The 13477-nt window shown below is 44.3% G+C and overlaps 1 protein-coding gene across 2 annotated transcripts; it reads right to left on the bottom strand.

Annotated features, from left to right (window-relative positions):
* Positions 1 to 3756: 3756 nt before the first annotated feature.
* On the bottom strand, positions 3757 to 13449 carry ZNF622 (zinc finger protein 622). 2 transcript variants are annotated; one of them, XM_055705819.1, is made up of 7 exons: positions 13363 to 13449; positions 10561 to 11169; positions 8294 to 8542; positions 7421 to 7583; positions 6505 to 6617; positions 5452 to 5595; positions 3757 to 4843 (listed from the first exon to the last, which is right to left on the bottom strand). In XM_055705819.1, exons 2-7 carry the CDS (start codon positions 11165 to 11167, stop codon positions 4716 to 4718), a joined length of 1404 nt encoding a protein of 467 aa, XP_055561794.1. In that variant the 5' UTR covers positions 11168 to 11169; positions 13363 to 13449; the 3' UTR covers positions 3757 to 4715. The 2 variants fall into 2 exon arrangements, with proteins under 2 accessions (XP_055561794.1, XP_055561792.1); XM_055705817.1 differs by lacking the exon at positions 13363 to 13449 and adding an exon at positions 13193 to 13212.
* Between the last annotated feature and the right edge of the window lie 28 nt (positions 13450 to 13477).

The following is a 13477-nucleotide window of genomic DNA, read 5'->3' as shown; positions in this document are numbered from 1 at the left end:
CCTTCCTGGCTCAGCTGGCATTTATTACTCTGCTTTTAGTCTGGTACCCTACACATGTACAGAAATCTTTAACTAAAAGCGGGCAACAGGTCTCCTGTTACTGCTTCTGTTGCTCCTGAAGGGCTTCTGCATCTTACGCAGGGTAGTTCGGGATGTAGCGAGAGAGACAACAGAAATTTCCTCTGGGTCAGACTCCTGAAGCATGCTGTCCCACACGAAGTGCCATCAGTTGGTCACCTTAATTATCCAGGCTCTGCTGACTGCTGAGCATTCAGGATTTGATGCCAATGTGGTGACTGCTGCTCTCCAGCCTCAGTATGGTAGTCAGCTGGACTAAAGCAATTCACTACTAAGATTCAAAGCCTTTAAGACATGTATTTTAGTGTTCAGTCAGATGCGCCCTAAGGCTTATCTCTAACCTCTCAGCTATTACAGGTAATAATAGTATAAACCCACTTGGGTCTCTGAAGTGCAGTTTCCCACCACAGCTTTATGCAGATAGAGTGGAGGAAGATGACCGAACCCCAGAGCAGACAAAGCCCATTAGCACAGGATGTCTCAGTTTTAATAGATCAAAAATAACTCTTTGACGCTGTAGCAAAGAATCTGACTCGGGTGCTCCTCAAGCATCAGATGTCAGCTGGGCGATGGTCCAACTCCTTCACGTATCAGGCCTCTACCCTTGTGGGAACTGATGAGGGATCGATAATGCACTCTTAAAGGGTGTTCACTTTAAATAGATCTTCATTTGGTGACCTGCAGCTGCAGTGTTGTAAGCTGTTAGGATGTTTTACATACCTGACTCTAGTGTCTCTGCCACTCTGCATCCCATATGCTTCTCTCTCTTTCCCTTCCAGATAATGGGTACATGTTTTTCCCTCTAGTACCACCTGGGCTGCTTTTAGGAAACTTAAGTGTACAAAACAGAAGAACTACTTCCAAAAGGAGACAGGCAGATGTACTCTATCAGGTTCGCCAGATCTTTCATTCTGCCGATTCATTCTGCAATGCCTGAAGCAGCACAAGGACCATTTCAACGTTCAGCTATTACTGGATGGACAGGCAGACACAACCCGTTTGTCCAAAATGGGATACCTTCTCCATACCTCTTCCTAGCCTTTCCTAGTATGGATGCACCAGCTTCAGAAGGGATCATCTCCTCTGGGAGCAACACACCCACCGAACTGCAATCATACCAGGGAATTCTTGCCCCAGAGTATCCACTGTATCCAGGGATTGTCTCAGTCTACTTGGTTGCCTCTAGACTTTAGTTTCTTCTCATTCTGATAGCAAAAGCCAGAAAAAGCAAGGTCAGAGCAGGCGAGCACAAGCGCCAGGTGAGGTCATAGCTGGAAACATAGCTCCTTGGTTGGAACCATCATCACTTAAGAATTCCTTCAGGAAGCAAAAAAGCTGCTCTCAGCTATCCTTCATACAATCTTCAGGATTTAGGCTAGGCAGGTAAGAGACTAAACTGTGACACTGTGGAGCACGTTTAATAAAAATACTCTCATGTGGTTGGACATCGCTGGAGTTACCTACAAGCTGTGCAGCCTGCAGCACTGTTAAACACTGCAGAGTATCGACATACTTGTTCTAGCCACCCTTTGCTAGCAATGCTCTCCCTGGGCCTACATAAAGATATTAACAGCAATTAATCTCGCAGAAGTCTACTGCTAATCGTAACTTGTTAGTGGCGAGCTTTGCCTTCTCACCCTACTGGTGTTCCGCATGAATGTACTCTTATTAGATTTTATTTATTTCCATAGTAAGCACAATACTGGAAAAGCTTTTCTGTGCCCTCTGCTGGTTTTCCAAGGCACTCATTTTCAGCTTAGAGTAAAAAACTTTTAAAATACTAGGACAGAAACATAGGTGAATACTGTAACAAACTGTCTCCTCCGCTTCCCTCTGAGACTTGCCATATGACTACAAATCTTCACTTTTGCTTACTTGCATTTCCTTCTGAACTAGACTGTTCAGGAAATTCAGGCAATCCCCATCTTTTCATAAGCAGCAGGCTTCTTTGAGCAAGTCTGCATGGACTTAACTACTGGAGTTTCTTTTGGTTGCCCTTTCATGTTGAGGAGAACAGCACACTCCATGCACCTCCAGCCTGAACCTTATGGACCCCAAATCATTTGTCATTGGATCAATTACCTCCTCGTATTTCTGCCTTTACTGCAAAGACTCCTTTAAAAGCTACCTCTGAGACCAACTGTACTAGGTTATGCCCAAGACTCTTCCAGGACAACTGTCCTGTCCTTCACGTAAATTTTGGATATTCCATGAGTGTTTTCCAAAAGCTCCAGACTGAATGCTGCTCTGATGCTCACTGTTGACTTACACTGGTATTCAGTCAGTTGAGAAGACTTCTTTACAAGAGTCTTAACCTGAAGCCTAACGCATCTATTTCTACATTTTGTGGCATTTCATTTTGCTCTGTGTGTAAAGACAATGTACGTTCATAAGCATACGATCCTTTGGTAGTAATCTAACTTCAAAGAAAAAGTCAGAGATTACCATGAGCAGCTCCCAAGGGCCACATGCTGAGGCTTGACAAATACAAGTAGGATATACCCTCAGTGCTAGAAATCTGTATCACAGTTGCAAGCTGGGCCTGGTTATGAGTGTAATAAAGGGTATGATATCTTAAGATTCACACGGCTTGAGTCACATAGCTGAGAAGAGAAGCCTTACTTCTAACTTTAAAAGTAAAGCACACTAACCCAGAACAAATCTCCTAGAATAAATTGAAATGTGAGCTAGATGCAGCTATGGATACACAGCGGCAGTAATACTGCCTTGCCCGGAAAAAGGATGTATGCCTTTATCATCCTAACTGTAGTTTAGGATTTTGGATGTGAACATAGCCTTTTTTCAAACCGTTTTTAATGTACGAGTGACTTGACTTAGAAAAAACTGTCTCATATCTATAAGCCTGCGTTACTGATCAAGTTCTGTCTTCTCAGTACAAGCAGAAACACTAAAAAACTAACAAGGCAGCAGAACTTACTAAAAAAAAAAAAAAACCAAACCCCACCAAACCCAGAAAGCAAAACACCACAGACAAATCCACAGAAGAGTAATACAAGCACGCACCTCCATTGTGAAATGACAAATTTCCTAGGAGTCCCACAAATACTCTTTCAGAAGTGCTGATATGCCAACAGTAATACTTTTTATGAACTACTTCTTCAGGAAACTTTAGTAGAAAATTACAGTGTTAATTGACAAAGTCTCCCCCTACCACTCCCAGTGATACGCACACACACACCACAGGAGAGGAAGAACACTTACGTTAAAATCATGCCAGTAAAAGCCGCTACCAGGGAATCCAGAGTCATCTTAAAACACAGGAGTGTGACATGACTAACCAGCTGCAGCTGCCTTCGCAATGAATGGAGCAAACAAACAGTAATTTTCCTGTGGCATACACCCACGGCATCCAGCACACCACCAGCTCGGGGCCTCGTGAGCTAGCCCACACCTTTGCATGTAAGTGCCCACCTCACCAGTTCTTCTCACCTTCATGTAAGGTCACAGAAGCTTTTAACATCTGTAACAGCAGGACCAACATGAGTGCTGGTGCCTCAGCCCTCTAACAAGCAGCTTTTCTCTACACCTGCCTGTAACAGTTGACCTGCTGAAGCGAGAGACTGTGCCTCCATTCCAGCCAATCCATGTCTCGGGTCACTGTCCTTCAGCAAGATCATACCAAATGCCAGTACTCGATGGGAACAACAAAAGCTGTCATCAACAGTAACTTCAGAGTTTTAATTAGGAAGTCTTTAACAGATCATCCGAAATTTTGATTGGCATTCATCTAAATGTTACAGTAATTTTGAGCAGATTTTAGATCAGGGGTCCTCAAACTTTTAACCAGGGGGCCGGCGTGTGGATGCAGTGGCAGGCAGTCATCTGCGGCTGCTTGGTTTCCCTCCCCAACCCCCGGCGGGGCGGGGGGGTTCTGTAAATACCGGGGGGCGGACTGAGGACCCTGGGGGGCCGTATCCGGTGCGCAGGCCGTAGTTTGAGGACCCCTGTTTTAGATTATGAAAATTCATTACATTCAGCATAGAACAACTGCACTGTAAATTATTAATCCAGCCCTGAGCTGGAGCATTAAACAAGTGCAGTCAACTTCTGAAGACAGTATTAATCCTGGAGTTACATCTTCCATCAGTGCATTGCTTCAAACAGCTGTCACTTAACTTTTCCCAGAATCTCTGCTCCTGAATTTTCACCTCAATAGTACCAGCCAGAAGCCCAAAACAACCAGCTAATTTGTGTCTGGCCTCACCAGTGAAAGCCTTCAATACACCCCATCTCAGGCTCTTAGATCTAGGATCTTCTTTTGGCATCAACCATTTTGCAGAAGTGAAAACTGAAGGTATTTAGATAAATGACAATGTCAGCTGCCCCACAGGAATGGATTGCACAAAGATGGGCAGCAAGACTATGTGTGCTTCTTTATTCATAGCCATAGCTACTTTGCCACGTATTCCCTTTAAGTTATTTTATTTTTTAAGTTAGATCAACCATCGTTTCACTGGAAGAGACAAGTTCCCTGCTCTTCTGGTAGGGAGGAGAGCACACCAGCATACGTGTCCCCATTTGATATGTACCAAGTCCATTTTAACAACAGAATCCTTGGCCCAGAAACTATTAAATCCCCCCTCCCAAAACCAGCTGCATGCAGCTCTCTTGGGAACTCAGAATCTGACTTGCGCCCGGAAATGCATCTGCTTTGTAGCGTTGTTACGCATTCCTGTCTTGAGCATCCACTTTGACTTCATCCTCTGCAGGTACTGCATATCACGCTGCTGAGCAAAGACTGCCCCTTCAGAAAGAGAGGAGGAAGAGAAAGGGGGTAAGTGTCTGTAAGCTTACTTACTACTTACATACAAACCAGCTAACCTGTCCATTTACATCAGCAGTTAGCTATACGTTTTCCTTCCCATACTGCTCTAATTCTTTACACTTTTCTCTTGGGAAATGCCAGTTCCCCCTACGAATACCCATGACTCTGATTAAGGGAAACTGTTATTTTGCATTCCAATGTATGATTCTTTTATTTCAAAAGTGGATATAGATCACGTCACTGCTTTCCAACTTGAAAAGTATTCTAACTGTCAAAGAATGGTTTATGTTGCCTTAATAAATAGCAAGAGTAGCTGTTTTGACAGGCAGAAACCAACAAATCTTAGGAAGTCACCAAATATCACAAACGCACATGCTGATGAACTGAAAGGCTTGCACAAAGCTGCGATGGATTTTAGACACAACTTCCTGTCACTTATTTTGCTTGGATGTCAGGAATGAAAGGGGACCGAGTGGAAGACAAACAACTGCATAAAACCCCACAAATGTGAAACAAAATTGACCTATTTTAATTGTACAGTAACGACATCCTAGAACCTCCTCTGCAAAAAAGCCACAGTCACTCACCTGTCTGACTTGTCCAGCCCAAAGCTCTGTACTGCTGCAACACCCGACCCACTGCTTTCTTATTTTTCGCAACAGCCACCGTTCTTGACAGACCAAACCGTTGCTTGTAGTATCTCATCAAAGAACGATGACCCACCCTTGCACCTGTTGAGAGGAGGGGACATCTTACTATGCATAATGAAGCAGCTTCTGAAATGTAGTATTCAAGCACACCGTGAAAACTGTGGAAAATCCCTATGCTAAGAAATGCTTTTAGAAGGCTCAGAAGCTAAAAACCTTTAGGACTACTAGGCCCTTGATTTAAATACTTTAAGAGCTGCTGTACTGCACTCTACCTTGAAGGAAAAAAACCCAAAGAGTGCTGTTGTTCAAGAGGGCCTTAGCTTAGATAACAAACAGGCAGTTATCAGAACAGAAAGTTTTCATTAGGAGAATGAGTAGAGGCAGTGCTGTTTCAAGTGACCAGGGAAGTAACTTGCTGACATTCAGGAAATCTTCTGTAACTGTATAGTTGGCAGCACTTTTCAGAATGAAAGGGCTGAGGTCCACTCACACAAAAACCACTAAAAGAAACAAATATACAAAAAAACCCCAAAACAACACGGAAATAAAAATCCAAGCAAGAGTGTCAAATGCTACACACTGCAAGAGTACATTGTTTAAATAATTTAGTTTTACTGAACTAGTTTACTAAATTAGTTTCCGGCTGCCTCTCTGCAAAAAAACCTACACTAGATCACCTAAGTTATAGCCTCTCCAAGTTGCGCTATGAAGCATGGAAACTCTTGGAGTATACCATGAGAGTCACGTTAATGAAGAGGTGAAGTGGGCAAAGGCACCCCCTGCCTCAGTCCACAAATACATTCATGCTGAAGAAGTGGAACTACCTGTGAGTGAGAATAATGGAAGGCGAGGCCAAGACCCCAAAGACCCTTAGATGCAAAATTACCTTCTCCCTTGCCATAGGAAACCCCTTACAGTGATGACCTACGCTGCAGGTAATGGCTGCAGCTGTGAGAAACAGAGACATCGTAACACAAATCTTATGCCTACCTGATGGAAGGATCAGCTCCATAGTGTCATCATCATAATCCAACTCTCTCTCTGCTGGGCGCTCTCCAGACACCTCCATATCTTCCCCATCCTTGTGATCAGGGTAACTGCTCCTGTGGAAGAGTAGCAGTACATGGTTTATATATGGCGAGCAGCTACAGCTATCCAGACCCATTACACAGAAAAACTGCTATGCACAGCTACAGCAAGCCACAAACATTGTCACGTGTCATCTACTTTAGTTTGGGAGTTCTTCCCAGTAGCACCCTGCCCTGAACAGATACCCAAGACAAGGGCCACTCTTCCTCCCCCTGTCCTATAACTCAGCACGGCTCTCCTGCTGCACATGTAACAGCGACTTCTGGCAAAAAGCCACCACTGTGCAGCCCAGCAGCTCTGCACAGCTGCTGAATGAGCGCTCAGAGAAGCTCCGCTAAATCCACCTGTCACCATAATAGGAGGTATTTCTGACCAAACTGAACTCATCTTAGGATAAGTTACAGGAAGCTCAACCAGAGGCCTCTGAATCACAGCAGTCCTGTTTAACTCCAGCTACTTAAAAAAATTAAAAATCCACAGTAGGTATTAAGCCCACAATCCATCTAAAAGGTAATGGAAAAGACAGAAATACCCTTTCATGGTCTCTTCTGGTGCACTGGAATCTACACTCAGTAACAGCAAACATACAAAACAATTCAAAACATATTTTTATGTAGGACTGGTATTAGTGGTCACAGGAGAGGAGAACCAATCGTGTTTATTTTTACCTAGAAAAGTGGTCAACCAGCTATGCAAAATAAGCATCAGAACCAGAAACGGGCTAACTTTTAAGAATGAGTAATAGTTTCTGATGCAATATTCAACTGTCCTTTTGTCTGTCCCCATCTGTGCTCCACTCAAAGAAAAGCATTCTCACCTAAAATCATAGAAGTCTGCAAATTCCAAGGCAGCATCTCCATCTGTGAAGAGTTTGCAGTGGCTTTTATCATTCATGTGAGCCTGCACTGCTTCTGTAGAGTAGAAGGATTTCCCTTTCTCGTTGCACCAGATGCAGATTTTCCCAACAACAACTTTCTCTCCTGCGGAAAACATTGACACTTTTACTGGTCTGAACAGAGCCTCTCTAGTCAATAATGAACATTCCTCTAATGTGGGCCTCCTAGCTCGCAGAGACAGAGGAAGAGCCTTGAGCCTTGCATTTCCAGAAAAGCCCTGCTGTTCCTATGCCTTGACCATACGGCTCCACCAGGGACAAGTCTGTGCATTCAAAGATTTCTTATGACAAGATATGGATCATTATGTACTCTCAATAACAAATTTCATATGAACAATACAGGTTTTTATCTATTACTCCAAAGTTATTTTGTTTGCATCATTATTTGTAGACATCCAAGAAGGTATTTTTTTTTCAGCTTTTAGCTCTCTTATAAGTATTATAAACCAGTAAGGCAAATACTTGTGACTCGTTAGTAGGGTACACAGTCCATATGCACACATCAGCAACAGTGTTGTCCTAAATTTCATATTAGCTGAACGACCTTCTCAATGTTAGAAAATTACATGAGACCTACAGGGTACATGACCACATGTTTGATCAATGGGGTTTTCTCCCACTCTCCCCTGAAAGCCTGTGGTCCTGTTCATGATCAAAATAAGGAACTAGACAACACTCAGATTTTACACAAAAAAAACCCAAACCCAAAACATTTAAAGTCATATCCAAGTGAAAATAAGCAGTAACAGTATATAATTATCCTGACCAAAAATCAGAGAACATTCACAGGCATACCCAGGTACTGGATTAGTCCTCTCAGATCCACAAGGTACTCTATGTCTGGAATGAAGAAACTGTGAGCTTTCGTCATATGGGCCACATTTTTCGTGAGAGATCTTGAGTGGTGGGGACAGAACAAGCAGTCCGTGACTGGGATGGCCCCAACAGCAGGAGTGCTTTCAGCTTCTGCCTGCTCCTCCTCTTCTCCTACACTTTCCATCTCTTCAGAGCCGATGTCTTCATCAGAATCCATGTCTTCCCAGTCTTTTAAAGGAAGTTAAAAAAAATATTTATTTGTATGATTACTTCTCCCAAGCAAAATAAGTCCTGATTAAGTTAGAAAAAGCTATAGACAATATTGCATTTTCTATTCTTACAGCGAAGTGCCACACGGTCACTTCCAGGTGTAAGAATACACCATTTCCAGTAAAAGACATTTGCACAGCAAAGCTTGTCTGCTCATAAAAAAAGTGCACAGTTCCACTATTTCCCACCCTCTCTCCATTTTCTCAGCTATTGAAACTTTATTGCTGTTTTGAAGCCTTAAATTTAATTCACCACAGCACAAGAACACAAGTATGGCTCATTAAAAACAATACAACTCTGTCAGAATCATGAAAATACTGATTTCCAGCAGAGACTCAGCAGTGAGGGAAAACACTCCTGTTTACACATACATTGTCAACAACAGAGAAAAACAAAACCAGCTGTCACAGATACACTATGTTACATTATATGTTAGTAATACCAAGATATACTAATTATTTTACACATTTGCAAGATTACTGCAGAGCTCATTAATGGATAGATGAACCAGCAATCTGATTATACTGCTAGAGGGGTCTAGAAATCTTTAAGGAGTTCAGATCCAGTGCAGTGAGCATTTCCCAGTACTCTGTTCGTACTGGTCCCCTTCCAAATGCCATGCGCACGCACAGTGTTTGAGAACAGGGAACACAATGCTCTCCAGTGTTGTAGGTGGCTAATTAGAGATCTCTGCTATAGGATGTAGTTTAACAATTTCAAAAGCCTGACACTGAATTAACAGGCAACATTCCTGAACAAACACTTAAAAGGAAAATCAACACTCAGAAACCTACTGAGATTTCAGCATTACAATTTATGACTAACACATGAATACAAAACAGTGCATGCTAGCTCCTTCTTTAGATGCAGAGATGCACGTTGAGAGATGTAAGTTTCTTCTCCTGTAGAACAGAGTCCCTGAATTGCAAATGAAATTTCACCAGCACAAAACTGCTGTAACAGATGTAGCAATGTGACACAACGGTTTCAGTAATGAAGCTGGCATGGTATCGTCCCACTTCATTCACACCTGTCCCCTTGCTGCAGTTTAATCACCCCATTCAACTGCTCCCATAGATGCATTTGGGGCTGCACTGTAAACTACAGCACTGAAAGCATCCATGTTAAAAATAACCTTTTTACAGGAATTCTGAAGCTCTGATCTTTTCAGTTGTCCATTTTGCAGGCTCACCTCCAACAAGGAGCTGTATCCACACAAGTGGTGAGGATGAAGCAGCACAAACAGGTAGTACGAGTGGCAACTCTTAAACCAATTTTGATATAGATCAGGCGTCCTCAAACTTTTTAACCAGGGGGCCGGCGCGTGGATGAAGTGGCAGGCAGTCATCTGCGGCTGCTTGGTTCCCCCCCCAACCCCTGGCGGGGGGGGTCTGTAAATACCAGGGGCTGGACTGAGGACCCTGGGGGGCTGTATCTGGTCCACAGACTGTAGTTTGAGGACCCCTGATATAGATGCTGACAGCCTGAGAAGCTATGTCACACAGTGTCAGGCTAAGGAGCAAACTTTCTCCTCTGGTCTTGAAGGACAGATTAAAGAAAAATCAACACTTCAACAGATAAGTGACTGATGGGACAACAGCAAAATATCATGAGTGGATTTCAGTTCATCTATTTTGCAGAAGTAGTTTTAGGGTAACCTTTTATGTTAGACTTTGTTAAAGGAAACTTCTGGAATTTTACGTTGGAAATAGTGTTCGTATTAGTAACACTGAACCTTCACACACATTAGTATCTTCTCCAGCTGGCAGTTCAGACACTAACAGAGTCCTTGGCTGCAAGCATGGGCCAACCGCCAACCTTAACTCCTTTGTTAAGCTGAAAATTTAACCAACAGGAAGACCTTTTGTGATAGAAAATGCTGTACTACTACAGAAATAGGAGGAGACTTTAACACAAAACCAGCAACGACGTAGCTTACCCCAAGCCATCTCTTGTCAGTATGGTTACCGCCTTACCTTCTTCCACATCCTCTTCTTCCTCTGCTTGTTGTTTGGCCAGCTTCTTTGCTTGCTGTTCAAACCACTGTAGCCGTGGAGGTTTTTCCGATCGTTCTCTACTCTGCGATAAGCTGGCGCTTTCTGTAGAAACCAGAGAGCTACTTGTATTACTAGGAGGTAAAGGTGTCTTCTTTGGAGACGAAGACGGCTGAGCTCTGATGGCTTGCTGAATAGCTGTGTTCATTTCATCTTTGTTTACACCCTCTGGGGCCAGGCCCTTTTCCAGGTTCTTTTCATTTAATATTTTTACTTTCTTGCTGACAGCTTCAACAGCTTTCTTCTCCAGCTCCAGGTGCTTCTTGGACTTTAAGTGATTCTCATAGGCATTGAAGTTAGAGAATCTCTTGCTGCAAACTGTGCAGTAAGTGGCAGTGATTTTGTTCTGCTCCTCTGCTACTGCTCTCTGTGCTAGGACTCTCTCTTCAAAATTCTCAGCAGTGACAGGAGGCATGTCAGCAACCTTACGCTTCAAGTTGTATCTATGCCAGTCAGTTTTGTAATGGGCACGCTGAATGTCAGCATCCTTGAAAGCCACACGGCAAGTAATACAAGTGTAGGTTGCCATTACTGGAAAGTGAGCAAAAAAATAACCGTTATGCTAACAAAGATAAGTAACAGCCACAAAAAAAAAATCCCCAGACACAACATCCTGACAGCACCCATGTAAAGCAGCACTGAGACAAGACAGTTCTTGCACAGAATTAAATTTAGTAAACATGCTGTTTGCTAATGCTGGTATTATGTACTAGAAGGAGTAAAAGAAAATATAAAAGACTTTGATAGGGTTATCAGAGATAACTCGTACCACAGGAGATCTGAGCATCCCAGCTCTGGACCCAGCACCCACTGTGCTTGCCAGGGTTCAGACAGAATGAGTATTCCCAGCCCTAGCAGCAGTACTTCAAAAGCTCTGCAATTTTTACTGAAGATCAGACACTAAAGGTTCTTGTCAAATGCGTGTTCTGCCAACTATAGGCTTCTGAGGAGATTAGTGATTGCTACAAAAAAAGGGCAGGAAGGGAAATCCTGTTTCATGCCCATTTTCCACTTTCCACAGCCTTATCAAATAGAAAAAAAAAAGGTTACCGCATTTAAAAAATAAAACCCCCTCAGCTATCTGGAGCAGCACAAGTACTGTCAACAACACTTTACCCCAAAGTACTGTGAATCTGGAGACACAGTCAGTCATGCCTAGATCTCGTGCTTGAAGCCACTGCTACTACTGGTCTTCCTCTATGCTCCACCATGTAGTTGAGCTGCATTATCGGGGCTGTCACAGGACTACTAGATGGCAGTGACCTGTAACTGATGTCGCCCTTTCCAAAGCCACTCATTTCCTTTCTTTTCAGTGCTTAATGAAAGTTAACCTTTCTAAGCAAAGCTGATGGAATCTCTTGAACGCTTCAAAAGCTAAGAGCAAAAAAAGCATGTTCTAACTGGAGAGCACTAAAGCCACCCCCATGTTTTAACCAATTTAGAAAACCTATAGTTTAATCTGGAAAAAAAAAAAAAAAAGAGAAATAAGACATCAGGAGGAGGGGGTCTGAAAGCAGGTGGAGGAACAACAGCTCCTCCCAGAACCTACCAACAAGGAGGAGCAGTTGTGAAAGACACAAATACACAGAGAACTGAAAGGTATTTTATGAAATGCTTGTTCCCTGGAAGAACTGGACTCCTCATTCTCTGTTTGCGCTATCTGTAATCCTACAGGGACAGAAGATATGTTAACAGAAAATAAAAAACACACTATTTTATTTGAAACACCATAAGCATCCATTCAGTATAACAGATGCCTTTTGTCTGAGAGGAAAATGTATTCTCTGCTCACTGATGGATCTCGATTGCGCTCTGAAGCATTTCCCTCCCACCTGCAGAGCTGCCTATCCCTTTCCTAGCCCCCAAGCAAGTATTTTACTGCCACAAACCAAATGATGCAGAATCACGTTTGCTATTAATCACAACCCCCTTGCAGAAACCTCGAAGACTGGACAGTTTGATCTGGTCTCTTACAGGTAGACAGCAGCTACGCACTAGACTACCCTCAGGTTGATTAAAAAAAAACAAAACAAAAACCAACAACAAAACAACAACCAAAAAAACAGATCAGAAGAAGAGGTATGCCAATGAGAGCATCCAAAACCATCACCCTTCATATATGACCACGAAATGAAGAAGCAACATTCACAATTCAAGCTGCATAAAGTACAAAAAGCAGAAAAAGTGCAAAAAGCAGCTGCAACCAGCCCTTCCCACTGCCCACGTGCATTTTCACTCCCAATTTTAACCGACCAAACCAAAGCACTGACCCTTCCCCTGCGTGGGGCTCTGGAAAACCAAACCCGAGGCGCTCGCAAGCCCCCAGCCCGGGCACAGCCGCCCCCCCGCCCAGGGCCCGTCACGGCCTCGGCTGCTTCCACCTGAACTCGGTCCGAGGCGGTGTCCGCAATGCTGACACAAGACGGAGGGGCCTGGCTGACAGGCAGGCGCTTACCCTGCGGACACCAGAAGCCACCGCACAACTTAAACCCGAGGGGAGAAAGCAATAATAATAGATTAAACCCCAGAAGGGGCGCGGGCGGAAGCCGCGAACCTTCGGGCCGCTGAGACGTGGCCAGCCAGGCCTGACAGAGAGGCTCCGCCATGAGGGACCGCGACCGAGCGGCCGGGCCGCGCCCTCCCCGCCACCCCCGCGGAGCCGGGCCATGCCGTGCCGCCCACCGCCCTCCGCAGGACCGCCGCCGCCGCCGCCGTGCCGCCCACCTGCCGCCCGCGGGGCCAGGCCTCCCGCGCCGCCGCCGCCAGCAGGAAGTCCCGCACGGCGCCAGGCGGGAAGGGCGCCAGGCAGGAAGGGCGGGGCTGCCCCGCCGCCGCCGCG

Source organism: Falco cherrug, chromosome 3 (genome assembly GCF_023634085.1).
Source record: "Falco cherrug isolate bFalChe1 chromosome 3, bFalChe1.pri, whole genome shotgun sequence".
In the NCBI taxonomy this organism is placed as follows: Eukaryota; Metazoa; Chordata; class Aves; order Falconiformes; family Falconidae; genus Falco; species Falco cherrug.
This window is presented reverse-complemented; position numbering and strand designations above follow the sequence as displayed.